At 34.5% G+C, this 15,495-nt stretch overlaps 1 protein-coding gene across 8 annotated transcripts in view; it reads left to right on the top strand.

Annotated features, from left to right (window-relative positions):
* SCLT1 (sodium channel and clathrin linker 1) overlaps positions 1–15,495 on the top strand; it is a 286,904-nt gene that overhangs the window by 41,565 nt on the left and 229,844 nt on the right. For 7 of the 8 annotated variants that reach the window (XM_069105365.1, XM_069105363.1, XM_069105360.1 and 4 more), the window contains 3 exons: positions 4,104–4,162; positions 7,464–7,536; positions 14,519–14,574. In XM_069105365.1, coding sequence (XP_068961466.1) covers positions 4,149–4,162; positions 7,464–7,536; positions 14,519–14,574 — 143 coding nt within the window. In that variant the 5' untranslated portion in view covers positions 4,104–4,148. The remainder of the gene's footprint in view (positions 1–4,103; positions 4,163–7,463; positions 7,537–14,518; positions 14,575–15,495) is intronic. The other variant, XM_069105366.1, reaches the window with a different exon arrangement.

The raw sequence follows: 15,495 nt of genomic DNA, 5'->3' as shown, positions 1-15,495 counted from the left end.
GTAGAAACTTTCACCACTGATGAAAATTAACAACTTATTTATAATTTAGATTTTTTTTATTTTAAATTATTTGTTAATTCTGATTAACAGTCAACATGTACAAACATGAATATTTCCATATGAAAAGAAGAAAATAAAATTGTAGATTTCTTTTATGTATAGCTTGTTTATTTTTAAGTATATAGTAAATTAATGTGTTAGTTTCAAAACTGTCCTGCTGTTTCGACTTAAAACCTTGTCACTCATCCCACATATTCAGTCTATTGCTGAAATCTTGTTTCTACCTTTACAACTTCTCTTATATATGTCCAGTTCTCCCCAGTCACTTAGCCATAGCCTAGTTTAGATCTTCATTACTTGGACTGCTATATTACATAGACTACCTTATTATCCAGGATTGTGGTAATAAACTTCTTACTGGTCTGCCTATCTCAAGTCTCTCCCCACTTAATACAAGTTTCTTCCTGTCTCCATTCAGTTGCCAAAATTATTTTTCTAAATTGTAGGTTTAATTATGTGATGCCTAACCTTGCTCAGTGAACTCTGGTGCCTGTCTATTAACTTTCTGGATCAAATATAAAGTTCCCTCATTCACCTTTAAAGTTCTTCATACTTTTCCCCCTTCTTACATTCTTAGCTTTCTTATACCCTACTCTCCTCTATACGTTCTGTAATCTCTATGTGCTAGTCTACTTGCATTTGTCCCCTCACTTCTTCCTCTTAGTTGCCTTGACTTCTTTCAATACTCACCTCAAATCCTTCCTAAATCTAAATTTTTAGGAGACGCACCGCCCCCCCCCGCCCAGTGCTAATACCTTTTCTTTTCATATTGCCTTCTTCTATGCTGTTTGTATCTTGTATATACATAGTTATTTACATATTGTCTCCCTCATTATAATTTATGATCATTGTTTTTTTTTTCTTTTTTACGTGTATCTTCAGCCCTTAGCACAGTGGCTGGCACATATGAAGTGTTTAATAGATCTCTCTTACCGGGGCGGCTAGGTGGCACAGTGAATAGAGCACGAGCCCCGGAGTCAGGAGGACCTGGGTTCAGATGTGGCCTCAGATACTTTACACAAAAACTAGCCATGTGACCTTGGGCCAGTCACTTAACCCCAATTGCCCTCCAAAAAGCAAAAAAACCCAACCCAACACAACAACAACAACAACAAAAAAAAAAAACAAAAAATCCTTCTCACCCTACCCCCTTTTCAGGATTTCTTTTTTCTCCCTTTAATTTCCCAGCTGGAAAAAAGAAGCCCTTGTAATATTCAAGTAAATCAAATTCTCATATTGACCTTGTCCAAAAATACGCCCATTATGTATATTTATCCATCACCTCTTTGTCAGAAGGTGGGTAGCATTCCTCATGGAATCATAATTTCAGTGTTGCTCTTATAGTATAACTTGTTCTCCCGGTTCTAATTACTTAACTCTGTATCCATTCATATGAGTCTCCTTGGTTTCTCTGAAATTGTTGCTTTCATCCTTTCTTATTTAGCACAGTAATATTCCATTCCATTCTATAATATTTTGGCTAGATGATGAAGTTGATAGAGTGCTACTCCTGGAAACAAGAAGATCTGCTTTCAGATCCAGTCTCAGATATGTCATAGTTGTGTGACTTTGTCACTTAGCATACTACCTGGCACTTGGAACTATATAAAACATCATCTTCATCATCATCATTATTTTTGAAAGATTTTTTTTCTTTTGTATTTACAGTGTTGTCGTTGCTTTATAAATTGTTCTTCCTACTTATGTTTGCTTCATTGAGCTCAACATCAGTTCATACAAATCTTTCCAGGTTTATTTGAAACTTAATCATTATTGGATTTCTTTGAAAATGTCATCATTACTTACAGACAGTAGTATTCTATTATATTCACATACCATAATTTGATCAACCATTCCCCAGTTGATGGATGCCACCAAATATTTTTGTACATATGGATCCTTTTCACCTCTCTCTTATCTCTCTGATGTATAAACCTAGTCATCTTTAGTAGAATCTCTAGGTCAAAGATTATGTGTAGTTTTAGAATGTTTGAGAAATAGTTCCAAATTGCTTTCCAGAATGGCTGTATTAATTTATAGATCTGTCAATAATACATTAACGTACTTGTTTTCCTGCAGCCCCTCTAACGTGGTTTTTTCTTTTTCTGTCAGGTGTACCAGTTTTTTTTTTAAATTTTCATTCAATTAAAAAAATTTTTAAATTGAATTGAATACATAATTATTTTATATTATTTAATAATTAATATTTTTTAATAAAAATATATTTATATATTTGCTATATTTAGATATATGTATATATCTAAAACTACACATAATCTTTAACCTAGAGATTCTACTAAAGATGACTAGGTTTATACATCAGAGAGATAAGAGAGAGGTGAAAAGGATCCATACGTAAAAAAATGTTTGGTGGCATCCCTCAACTTGGGAATGCTTGATCATATTTTGGTATGTGAATGTAATAGAATACTACTGTCTGTAAGAAATTATGACATTTTCAAATATTATATATAAATATTTATTATTAAATAATTAATATAAGATATATTATTTAATAAAATAATCTATTAAAAATAATTCAGTTCCGTTCAATTGAAATGATTCATTCAAATTAAATTTTCACCTAATAGTGATTTTATCATTTTTTTCCACATTGCAATTGATAGCTTCTATTTTTTCATCAGAAAACTGTTTATTCATTTCCTTTGGCTATTGAGGAATAGTTTTTAATCCTTATCATTTTATATTATGTTATAAATTTGAATTGTTTCCTTATGTATCTTTAAAATTAGATCTTAATCACAGAAACTTGCTTAGAAGATTTTTTTCCTCTTTTAATTGCTTCCCTTGTAATTTGAACTGCATTGATTTTGTCTTTTTGCAAAAATGTTTAAATTTTATACAGTAAAAATTGTTCATTTTATTTTCTGTGATTCCTTTGTTTGGTCATAAACTATTTTCCCTATTCATAGATCTGAAAGGTAATTTCTCCTCTAATTTGTTTATGATGTCACACTTTATGTCTAAGTCATGTACTAATTTGGAACTTATCTTGGTCTCTGGTGTGAGATGTTGGCCTATACTTAGTTTCTACCCAGCTACTTTCCAGTTTACCCCACTACTTCTTAGGTGAATAGTGAGTTCTTAACACAGTAGTTACTGGTCTTTGAGTTTATCAGACATTCTTTACTTTGTTAATTTGCTTCTGAATATTGGATACTTAATCCTTTCTTCTGATTAAAATTTTCTGTATTTTAACCAGTGCTAAATAATTTTTGTGATCACTGCTTTGTAGTTTAATTTGAGATATGATACTGCTAGACCCCTTTCCTTGATACCTTTGTTGTTGTTATTTCTCTTGGGCTTCTTGATCTTCTATTCCTCTTGCTGAATTTTCTTATTATTTCTAGCCTTATTAACTAACCCTTTCATAATTTCATTGTTAGGACACTAACAAAATTTATTTGATAGTCTTTTATCATTTTTATTGTATTGTCATGGACCACCAATTATTTGAGTCTGTATTTTTTTAAAGAATGTTTTATAGGTGCATTCATACATTTCTTACATATGCCTTGGTAGGTAGAATCCCAAGTAGCTCATATATTCTGTAGATATTTTAAAGGGAATTTCCCTTTCTAGTATTTCCAGCTGGATTTCATTGATAATATGTAGAAAAACTGATGATTTATATGAGTTTATTTTATATTTTGATGAATTTATTAAGTGAATTTTAGTTGAGCAGCATTCTTTAAGCAGACTATCATTATGTCATAAAATCCCAATATTTTTGTTTCTTCTTTGAATATGCTTTCAGTATTTTTTCTTGTCTTATTTTTATGTCTACCATTTCTAGAACTATGTCAAATAATGGTGGATGGTAATGAGCATATTTGCTTTACCTATTATTTAAAAGACTTCTATTTCTTCATTACATATAATATTGGCTCTGTATCTTACCAAAGCTTTTTCTGCATCTATTGATATATGATTTTGTTTTTGTTTATATACTTTTAGAGTAATTCCACTTTGTGTAGTATGATGTACTACAGCATTTTAAAATATATGTTTTTCTGTTCCAGAAAGCTGTCTTACAAGGATATGGAGATGACACATTAGAAGCCACTATGGCTGACAGAAGGTAAGACTAACTTGCTATAAAGTTTATTTTTATTTTTAAAAAAGTGTTTTGTTGAAACCTTTGTATTGAATTTCAGTACAAGCATCTAAACTTGTTTAATAGCCATTTACAGTTAAATTGATTTCAATGAATAAAACATAAATTTCCCTCCCCACTTTACTACCTGCCAACCTCTCCCTCACTCTTGCCTTAAGGCTTCCACAGCAAGTAGAACCATTCCATTATTAACAAATAGTGATTGTCAGGCCAAACCATTTCTGAGGGAGAGTGCATGTCTGGTTCTGAACCTCTATTATGTCATCTCACTTTCAGGGAACAGGGAGAGATATTTTTATTTTGAAGTCATGGTTAGCCATCACTTTGTTCTGAGTTCTGAGGTCTTTCATAATTGTTTCCCTTTACATCATTGTTGTAGTCATTACAATTAATTGTTCTCCAGGTCCTGTTGGACCAATTTCACTTTGCATCAGTTCAAAATGAATCTCTTCATATATATTTCTTTGAATTCATAATATTTCCTAGGGCACAATTAACATTTCATTACATTTACATTAAAACAATTTGTTCAGCCATTTTCCACTTAATGGACACCTATTTTGTTTCTAGATTTTTATTACAAAAGAAAATGCTGGTTCAAATATTCTTGTAGATATGTCCTTTTCTTTGCACGATCTATTTGGAATACATGCATAATAATCAGAGGATATATACAAGTCACTTAATTTAAACCTATTTGCCTCAGTTTCCTCATTTGTAAAATAAACTGGATAAGGAAATAGAAAACCATTACAGTATCTTTGCCAAGAAAATCCCAAATGGAGTATTGAAGAGTCAGACACGACTGAAAAACAAATGAAAACAGACTTTTTGGGCAAAGTTCCAAATTTTTTTCTAAAATACTTGAATCAGTTCACAAGTCACACCAACAGTGCACTGTTTGTTCCTTTCCTCCTATATCTATATTTTTCTTTAGCTATCTTTGTCACTGATGGATGTGAGGATCAGAGTTGATTTAACTAAAGCAATTTTATTTTAATACTCATATACTTACTCTTAAAGGAGTTATTTCATAATGTAAGATAATGATAAAAAATTTAGGACTGCCAAGGGAAAATCAGACTTTAGTATAATATTTATTTTTTTATTTATAATACCTTTTTAGGAAGTATTCAAGTTTGTTGGGCCAAATTATTATCATTTCAGTGCTTATGATTCTCAAACCTACTTTTCCATCCTTCTACCAAATCTCCACTGACTTCCAGCCTAGCATTTCCAACTGACTTTCAGATATCTCAAAATGGATGTTGAGTAGACATCTTAAATTCAACACATCTAAAACAGAACTCATTATCTTTACCTTTAAACCTTTCGTCCTCTAGTTTTCCTTATTACTGTCAAGGGCACCATAATCCCAGTCCCTGAAGCTAATAATCCTAGGTGTCATCCTTGACTTCTTGCTCTGTCTCACCAACATCTCTTGTCAAGGCCTGTTGATTTTATCTTTACAACATCTCTCCAATATGTCTTCCTTTCTCCTTTGATAGTGCCATCTCCCTAGTTCAGGCTCTTATCACCTCATACCTGGACTATTTCAATAGCCAGCTGGTGGGTCTGCCTGCCTCAGATCTCTCCCTACCAAATTCCATCCTGCATTGAGCTGTCAAACTGATTTTCCAAAAATACATACAATGATGTTACCCACTAATCAGTAAACTCCAGTTGTTCTCTCTCACTTTCAGCATCAGGTACAAAATCCTCTGTTTGGCATTCAAAGCCCTTCATAAGCTATACATATACAAACCTTTCAGCCTTCTTACATTTTACAATAGCCTCCTGTCCCTCCTCCCATTTCCCCAGTGAACTTTTCAGTTTAGTTCTATGGGCCTCCTTGCTGTTTGAGGAACAAGACACTTCTTCTCTCAACTCTGGGCAATTTCTATAATTCCCCCATGCCTGGAAGGCTGTCTGTCTCTCCTCATATGCCTCCTGACTTTCTAGTCCAGTTAACATTTCCTCTCCTACAGGAAGTTTTTCCCATTCCTTGTTAATTCAAGTGCCTTTCCTCAGTTAATTATTTTCTGTTTATCTTATATCTGACTTGTTAGTACATGTGTTTATTTGTTATCTCCCCCATTAGTAATGTGACCTCCTTAAGGGCAGGGACTGTCTTTGTTTTTCTTTGTGTTTCTAGCACTTAGCACAGGGCCTGGCACAAAGAAGTAGAAATTTCGGGGATGCCCATCGATTGGGGAATGACTGAACAAGTTGTGGTTTATGATTGTGATGCAATACTGCTGTACTCTAAAAAATGACAAGCTCACTGATTGTAGAAAAACATGAACAGACTTATACAAAATAATAAAGAGCGAAAGCATAACCAAGAGAATGTCATATATAGTAACAGGAAGATTGTTTTAAAAACAACTTTGAACAACTGAGTCATATTGACTAGTATAAATACCCAAATTAATTACAAAGGACCTATGAAGGAAGATACTATCTGCATTCAGAGAAAGAACTAATGAATAGATATATTTACACATTTATTTCTAATGGTAGCTATTTCCAGGGTGGGGAAGGAGGAGGAGGAGGGAAAAAAAGAAATTTATATGATGACATTTTATATGTGTTACATTTAAAAAAGTTCAAGAGACAGGATTTCAGGGTAATTTAATCATTTTTTTAATTAGACCAGCAAGTTTTTGATAAAAGACTGATTATTTGGCCATCTCTCTCAGACCAAAGACCCCTAATGGTGGTGGGGTCGTAATTTATATGCCCTTTAAAGAGGTGTTCCCAAAGGATTCCTAATCACTTCTGATTGGTGACTTAGGTCACTCAAAATCTTGGTCAAAGTGACATCAGTTTCAGTATCACCTATCTTGATAATAGGGAGAATCAACATTTTCCCAAGACCAGTCTGAGCAAACATAATGAGTAGCAATACATTCATTAGCCTAAACTCAGAATTTCTTTTGCAATCTGATTAGAGAAATTTCGCACCCTGGTTGGTTTCTGGATGAGGAAATAGAAAAGGGGAAAAGCATTGGTCCTAATACAATAATTAGTTATTAAATATAAGAGAGAAATATTCATTTCTCCCATATGTTTAGAAGGAATAGCAAGTTGTACATAATAGATTTGCAGTTTCATATGCAATCTTTTTTCTACTATCTTATAGAAATGCTTGTATTATTTCATAAATTAATAATAAAATTCCATTTTCACCACCAAAAATAAATAAATAAATGCTTACTGACTCACTGAACAGAATAATTTATATTAATAATTTTATTTTCAGCTTTTTAGCTCCTCTTATTGTTGAGTATGATAAACATCTAGAAGAAGTGAATGGGCAACTAAAATATTATCAGGTATGAATTCATATTTGTACAGATTTATGAAATATATATTTCTTAGTATAAAAGAAGAAAACAAATGGACCACCCTGTGTTTTTAAGAGTCTTAAGAGAATGTATTTAACTTTCAAAAAGTTAAATTCTCAATTATCATTCCACATTTTTTTTATGGATTTACTTTCAGATAAAATTTTCATCCCATATTAATATACTAATAGACTAACTCTTCTTGCTTCACCCAGTTGTAGTATGCTTTGGGAAATAAATGCTGCAGTTTTCAACTGAACTCCAAAACAAGCTGTTGCATTTAGCTCCTTGAAAATCCTCAGCATTTAGTTCAGATCAACAAATAGTTATTCCATATGCATGACAAAGTTTAATGGCCTTTACCAAAATTAACCTGTACCACTAGAAAGGTGGTGTCCTGGCCTATTTTAAGCACTTTTTCAGTTTATCACAATTTAAATTTAACTTAGCAAGTTTTTTTTTTTTGAAGTATCATTTGTACCAGCTTCTTCTTGTGGTAGCTATGAACATTCTTGAGTTTTTTGGTTCTTTAGCTATTACTGGTGGAGCAGGAACTTGGCACAATTATGGAAAACCCAAGGGACTTAAGCATCAGTATTCTGGTAGTGACAAGAAGTCATCCCAACAAAATATTTGAGTGGGGTATACTCTGTTAAGACTTCCCAGAAATGGAGTCCTGGGCTTCTTTGGAAGAAGTACAGAACTTGGGACCCTCTCCCCCTCCCCTTTCTTCCTCTTCCTGGCACCTTACCTTCTCCTTTAAAGTTTCTCTTTAAAAACCCCTTCTCTTCCGGTGGTAATGCTAGATAAACTTCCTGGCTTTTCACCCTGCTCACCCCAGACTCAGGTGTCTCCTAGGCAGCTGGAACAAGGGACAGGCCCAGCAACTAGCGCGTTGGGGAGAGAAGGATAGTGCCGGATGTGAGCTCATCTCTCAGCCAGTGGGAAAAAGGAATAGTAGTGAGAGAAGTGTGCTCTTTGTCCTTTTGTCCTGCCTGCCAAAATGCTGGCGACACCTCCCCTAGTCCTGCCAGAAGGTGAGCCCTGCTCCCTCGCCAATGGGAGGCAGGACTGCTTAAGTCCATCCTCCTTTTCCCCCCACTTTGCCCTGCCCCATTCTTTAGAGTGTGAGCTTTCCCCTCAGCCAATAGGAACAGAGAGAGAGGGGAAGGACAGATAGAAACCCCAATCCTACCGAACAGGGTTTAAAAATGCCTTTTGCCTCCTTCCTTTGAATCACATTGGTGAAGGACATCCATTCCTGGGAAAGGACAAACAAATATTCCTGTTCACCATAAATATCACTATTCACTGCAAGCCTGCTTCTGATTTGGTTTCTTTGGCCAAGTGGTTCATTTGACCCACACGTATTGAATATAAGTTCATGAAACACTATATGAACCTGGGTAGACAAGGCAAGATCATGGAGTAGATGGAAATAGTGCATCCTTGTTCACTCCACAATGATTTAAGAAGAACACCAAATCTAATAGTGCTTGGGAAATTGAAGGAGAAACTACAAATTAGAAATTCAAGCAAATGACCTGGGCAGAAGCTGTGTAACATGTTGGGATCAAGGACTTGCCTCCCAGAACTGTGACGCAGGGCAATAAGGTGAGACTTAGAGCTGATTTTCTCACCCCCAGCTTATGCCAGCAGCTAAGGGTTTTCCAGGGGGGCCTGGAGTATAGTCCCAGTGAATAGACCCCCTTCCCTCCCCACCATCCACCAACATGAGGTTACCCAGAGCAAATCTTAAACTTAGTTTCCTACTCTTTCAGGAAAGTACCACCTAGGAGTTTCCCTTAGAGGAGGCTCAATCACTCAGCTTTCTAAAGAGCTTTCTGCTGACAACTGTTGGTTACCCTGAGCAGATCTAGTGGAATAAAGAATAAACAACAAGAAAAAAAGAACAAAACCATTGTGAAGACTGAAACCCAGAAGGAAAGAATAACTTCAAAATACCCACAAGCAAAGTCTCAAGACAAAACAACTTGCCCACAGATCAGTTAGAATTCCTAAAGGAAATGATGCAAGAGTTTTGAAAAAAAAATGAGTTAAAGTTGTATTGTAAATAAAATGAGAGTCATAGAGGGCAGAACTAGAAAACAAAGGAGAGCTATTGAAGAGAAACTTGAAAAGAGAATTAACAGCTTGGTAGAAAAGGTACAAAACTTATCCAAGAAACATATTCTCCGAAAATTAGAATGGATTAAATGTAAGTTAATATCTTCATGAGATATTAATGTCCATGAGGCAATAAGAAAAATTAAAAAACATGAAAATATAGAAGAAAATATAAGGTTGCTTCTGTAAGAAACAAATGACCTGGGAAATAGATAAAGCAGGGCTTAACTTAAGAATCATTGAACTACCTTAAAACTATGACCAAAAAGAGACTGGATATCAAATTTCAAGAAATCATGAAAGAAAACGACCCAGATCTTTCATATTTGGGGGCAAAGTGACAATATAAAAATTCCATTTGTCATGTCTCCTGAAACACTAGAATGAAAGCTAGGATTATTAGAGTCAAAATCTGAGATCTTCCAGGTCAAAGAAAAACAAAATAAAACCACAAAACTCTGCAAGGTGGCAGAAAGAAAATAGTTAAAGTACTAAGGAAGTCAGTATCATACAAGATTTACCGTGTTTCCCCGATAATAAGACCTATCCCGAAAATAAGCCCTCCCCTTACTGTGTAAGATTCCTCTAAAATAAGCCCTATTGAGATTGCTACTGTAGTGAAGGTGATCCCCTGCGCTACACGCTACATTATGGTACCTCTGTATGCACTGCCCCCCCCCTGTGAAACGCATGCCGCGCTCCGAGCTGCATCCAGTCAGAGCTGCAGCAGTGAGCGCGTCATCCTGTTCTTCCCCAGTGATTTGCTTATTGAATAAAGGTACATTTTTTGGTTCACATTTACCTGTTTATTAAAATTGCTGTCAATGTTCATTAAAATAAGCCCTCCCCTGAAAATAAGCCCTCTGGTGTTTTTCTGTCCAAAAAAAATAATGACAGTGTCTTATTATTGGGGAAACACGGTAGCAGTTACCATTATAAAGGAGAACATGGAAAAAGATATTCCAAAGGGCAAAAGCTATAGGTATAATCCTATAAATGGGGAAATGGATTTTTAAGAAATAAAGGAATTCTAAGAATTCCTGATGAAAAGACCAGGATTTAGTAGACACTTTGAAATATCATCACTGGAATAAAAATGAACATTAAAAGTTAAATACAAGTGAGCAGTCAGAATAGACTTTGTAAGGATGAAATGTTTGCATTGTAATGGGAGAGGGGAGGGAAAGGGATGATGTAACTATCCCTAAGAAACAATGAAGATATAAACAGGAATCATGGAGTCAAATAAGATAAGAGAGCCTGGAAGTGATTTTTTATTATATTTTGATGATCTTAAATGGATAAAGAAAAGTGGGGGGATAAAAGCATACACTAGGGGAAAAAAAGAGGAGAAATGAGGGTGAGACTTATCATCTCACCTAACCGGGAGGCCCAAGTCAAGTTCATTCAAAACAGGAAAGAGTATGGAGAATGGATGTCACTTTGAAAACTCACTTTGAACTGATGCAAAGTGAAGTGAGAAGAGCCAGGAAAACACTTTGTAGTATAATAGCAACATTGTAAAAATGAACAATTTTGAAAGACTTAAGAACTTCATTACCATGACCAACCTTGACTCCAGAGGACTGACAGAAGCGATGGACTAGATATATGGAGCAATGCATGTATTTTTGGACATGGCCAACATGGGATTGTGTTTTACCTAACTGTATTTTGTTATAGGCATCTTATTGTTGTTGCTATTGTTTATTTCACTAGTGGTGGAGATGGGGTGAGGTGATGCCTGTTAATTGGGGAAGAAAATTAATTAAAAAATATATAAATGCCCCCAGTGTAAATAAAAAGGAACAAATGAATCATTTTTTGTTGGGACCACTTCAAAGATGACTCAGCTTCTTATGGGGAGGGTGATAGCTGTGATTAGGATTGGTCTGAGCAGCAAGTAAGGTATCCCACTTACTTTTTTCCTATTCAAGCAATCATAGGGAGATATCTTGTTTTGTGTTTTGAGGGATAAAAGATGATCTAATCATCATGAGGTATGATTATAATTAGTGGATAAACTCCAGTATCTTTTCATATGTTATTCCCTATCAGTAGAATTTAAGCTTCTGGAAGGCATCACCTGGGTTTCTGATAACTGGAATGTTCCCAAATTCCCTGTCCTGAAAGTACATACTTTCAAAAGTATAAATTGTTGGAGTGGCTATGTGGTGCCATGAATAGAGCACCTGCCCTGGAGTCAGGAGGACCTGAGTTCAAATTCTGCCTCAGACACTTAACACTTACTAGCCCTGTTACCTGGGGCAAGTCACAACCCCAATTGTCCTGCCCTCCCCCCTCTAAAAAGCCAAAAGCAAAAAAAAAAAAGTATAAATTGTTAAGTATTTGAAAATTGTAAATGATCCAAACTTCAGTTTCAAAGCTTATTCCTTCTAAATTCAAAAGGGGCTTAGTTAAATGTTCAGTCAATTAGAATGTCATTTTGCAAGTCAGTTTTTTGGAACCTAGGATATATTTCCCATTAAATGTGATAGGACTGTTACATTCCAAATATATCCCAGAAAATCCCATTTAATAATCATTTAGCTATGTTTGAATATATATAGCACTAGTATCCTTTATGCTTTCAACATTTTGTCTTAAGTTCATAAAAAAACTTATGTTGTCTTTCCTTTTTTAGCCAGTGACCAGTCTAGGCTATTTCGAAACTATAGTAGCTTCTTTTAATTCTTCTAAGAATTGACAGATATTATTTAAAAAAAATGTTTTCAAACAAAGGGCTTAACATTTTTATTTTGGGGATTGGTGAGACCAGACTTTGAAAAGATAGTAGTAAAAGTAGTCTATACAAGTTGATTTCTCTGGTCCTGTAATATACAGATTATTGAGATTTGTAATGCATGGAATGTCTAGGTACAAGATATAGGTAAATATTAACATATATGCTTTTTTAAAAATGTATTGAGTCTAATGTATGTATCTTTATAATCAGCTTTTGTTAAGTATTTAACTTTTCTTCTCACTTTAGCATTTTCTAGCTCCCTAAAATTGATTGTGTCATGTGGGTTTGCTGCTACTGCCATACTCTTTTGTGGGTATGTAATGATAAGGATATTTCATGTTATTCCTCAGAATAGCTAAACAGATAGCAACAGCTGCTTCAAAGAATAACTACCCAAGGAGTTCTTAGTGCTTAGTAGAATTAGCCCTTATAATTTTTCTCTGGCTTACTTCTACAAACTAATGTGTTTTGAAAGGGAGATAAATAAATGCCTTAGCTATTCTTTGTATACATATGCTGCTATTAGAAAAATGGAATTCATATCATGAAGACTAAAGGATTGCTTCTACCGTGTTTCCCCAATAATAAGACACTGTCTTATTATTTTTTTTTTTTGGAAAGAAAAACACCAGAGAGCTTATTTTCAGGGGAGGGCTTATGTTGTCCTGCCTCAGCTCTCCTCCGCGGCACTGCTCTCAATGGCGCCAGCAAGCAAATCACTGGGGAAAAACAGGATGACGCGCTCACTGCTGCAGCTCTGATTGGATGCAGCTCGGAGCGCGGCGTGCGTTTCACGGGGGGGGGATGGATGGTGCATACAGAGGATACTGTAATGTAGCGTGTAGCGCAGGTGATCACCTTCACTACAGTAGCAATCTCAATAGGGCTTATTTTCGGGGGAGGGCTTATTTTAGAGGAATCTTACACAGTAAGGGGAGGGCTTATTTTCGGGATAGGTCTTATTATCGGGGAAACACGGTACTATTATGGGATACATATGACTATAATGCTTTATATTTTATTTATCTAATGTACATGTTAAAAATGATGCATACTTTACCAGAAAGGCAACCTTTTGACAAAAAAGGATAGTTCTTTTAAATGTACAAATTAATTAGTTCTATTCACTTGAATGCTGGAATAAAAATTATTAGATGGGATTATATATTCACTCTTCAGTTTATATCTATGTTGGATTTTTGTACCTATTTTGTTTCATTTTACCTGTAAACTGAGAATATGAAACCGAATTAGGATGGGCCTGGGGACTTGCTTTGGTCCACAGCTCCTATGTAAAAGTTCTGATTTAGATCCAGACCAGCCCTGTTGGGTTTGGAGGTATTTAGGGAAGCTGAGTTTATTGTTTGTTCAGCTGTTTCAGTTGTCTTCAACACTTTGTGATGCCATTTGTGGTTTTCTTGGTAAAGATAATGGAGTGGTTTGCCATTTCCTTCTTCAGTTCATTTTACAGATGAGGAAACTGAGACAAACAGGGTAAAGTGACTTGCTAAGAGACATGCAGCTAGAAAGTGTCTAAGGCCAGATTTGAACTCAGAAAGATGTTTTTTTCCTGACTTCAAGCCCAGTACTCTATTCACTGTGCCACCTAGCTGCCCATATGTTAGCATATAGGTTTGCATATGACCAGCCTGAAATTTGTTTCTGAACTCTTTTTTTCTAGACTGAAATAGACTGCTGTCTTTTCCCCATTTTCAACTCCTATTCATGTTCTTGAGTTAATGAGAATAGATCTGGTCTTAATTCCAAAATGGACTGATAACTTTACTGAACCATATAGATGTTCCAAGGAAAACTGCTGTATCTGTTATATTTTTCAATATCATTATATTTATGAAATATATTGTATAAAATGTTAGTAGTTGAGTTTGTCTTTCATGTGTGTTACTGTAAATAAATGTTCAGCTTTACTACATGCATTGTATAAAATGTTCACCTTTTAAATTGGTAATTAGAAACCCAAGTTATTCCTCTTATGTCAGTTGATGTTGTGGCATCTGTTTATTCCTATATAATCTTACTACTTAGTGGTACTATAATCATAGAATATTAATTATCATGGTCATTTTTTTTTCTCAGATACAAGTAGGGGAGATGAAACTTCAACTTGAAAATGTCACTAAGGAAAATGAAAGGTAAGTTAATTCTTACATCACATTCTTTTGTTCTTTATTAACATCATTTTCTCATGTTGTAATATAGTATTTTATTTATAAATTACATAACTGAATATTGTTAAGACTTACATGAATAGTCCAGAAAACAAAGAAATGAGACTATTGAGCTTAGCTGTTCTTTGTATAAAAATGGAATTTATATTAAGAAGACTAAAGGATTGCTTCTACTATTATGGGAAACACATGACTATAATGTTTTATATTTAATTATCTGTCTAATGTACATGTTAAAAATAATGCATACTTTTCCAGAAAGTCAACCTTTTGACAAAAAAGAAATAAAACTACTAATCTAGTCAAATGTACGTTCTTTTCAAGCTCAAAAATTAACAATACTTTGTGCAGTTTGTTAGGTGAAAGCTTATTTTAATTTTTTAAAATAAGTATTTGTAATTTTCAGGTCAAAGGGAAATACTTTTAGAATCATTAGATTCCCTGAAAAGTTTGATTTAACAAAACTAATGCTATATTTTAAGAATTAAAAGCTCTTTGATCTATTAGGATCAGAGGGCAAAGTAAAGACAGAAAGAATCAATCTGTCATCTCTTGATAGAAACTCTAAAAGGAGAAGTACTAAAAATGCCATATCTAAAATTCTGAGCACTATATCAAAGCAGTAAAACTGAAAATATATAAAAAGAAGTACTTCAAGTACCAGTGGACCACAGTCAGGATTACACAAGACTGGAAAGCTTCTACTATATATAAAACAAGAAGTTCTCTTGCAATGTAATATTTCAAAAAGCAGAAAAGAAATCACCTTATAACCAAGAAAAACACCCTGAAAAGCTGAATAGAATCCCACAAGGGAAAAAATGGACCTTTAATGGAATAGGAATTATTTCTAATGAAAAGACCAGAACTGACTAGAACTCTGAA

The sequence above is a fragment of the Petaurus breviceps genome, unplaced genomic scaffold (genome assembly GCF_028583685.1).
Source record: "Petaurus breviceps papuanus isolate PSGF00001 unplaced genomic scaffold, PetGlider_PUasm1.0 76, whole genome shotgun sequence".
NCBI classification, from domain to species: domain Eukaryota; kingdom Metazoa; phylum Chordata; class Mammalia; order Diprotodontia; family Petauridae; genus Petaurus; species Petaurus breviceps.
This window is presented reverse-complemented; position numbering and strand designations above follow the sequence as displayed.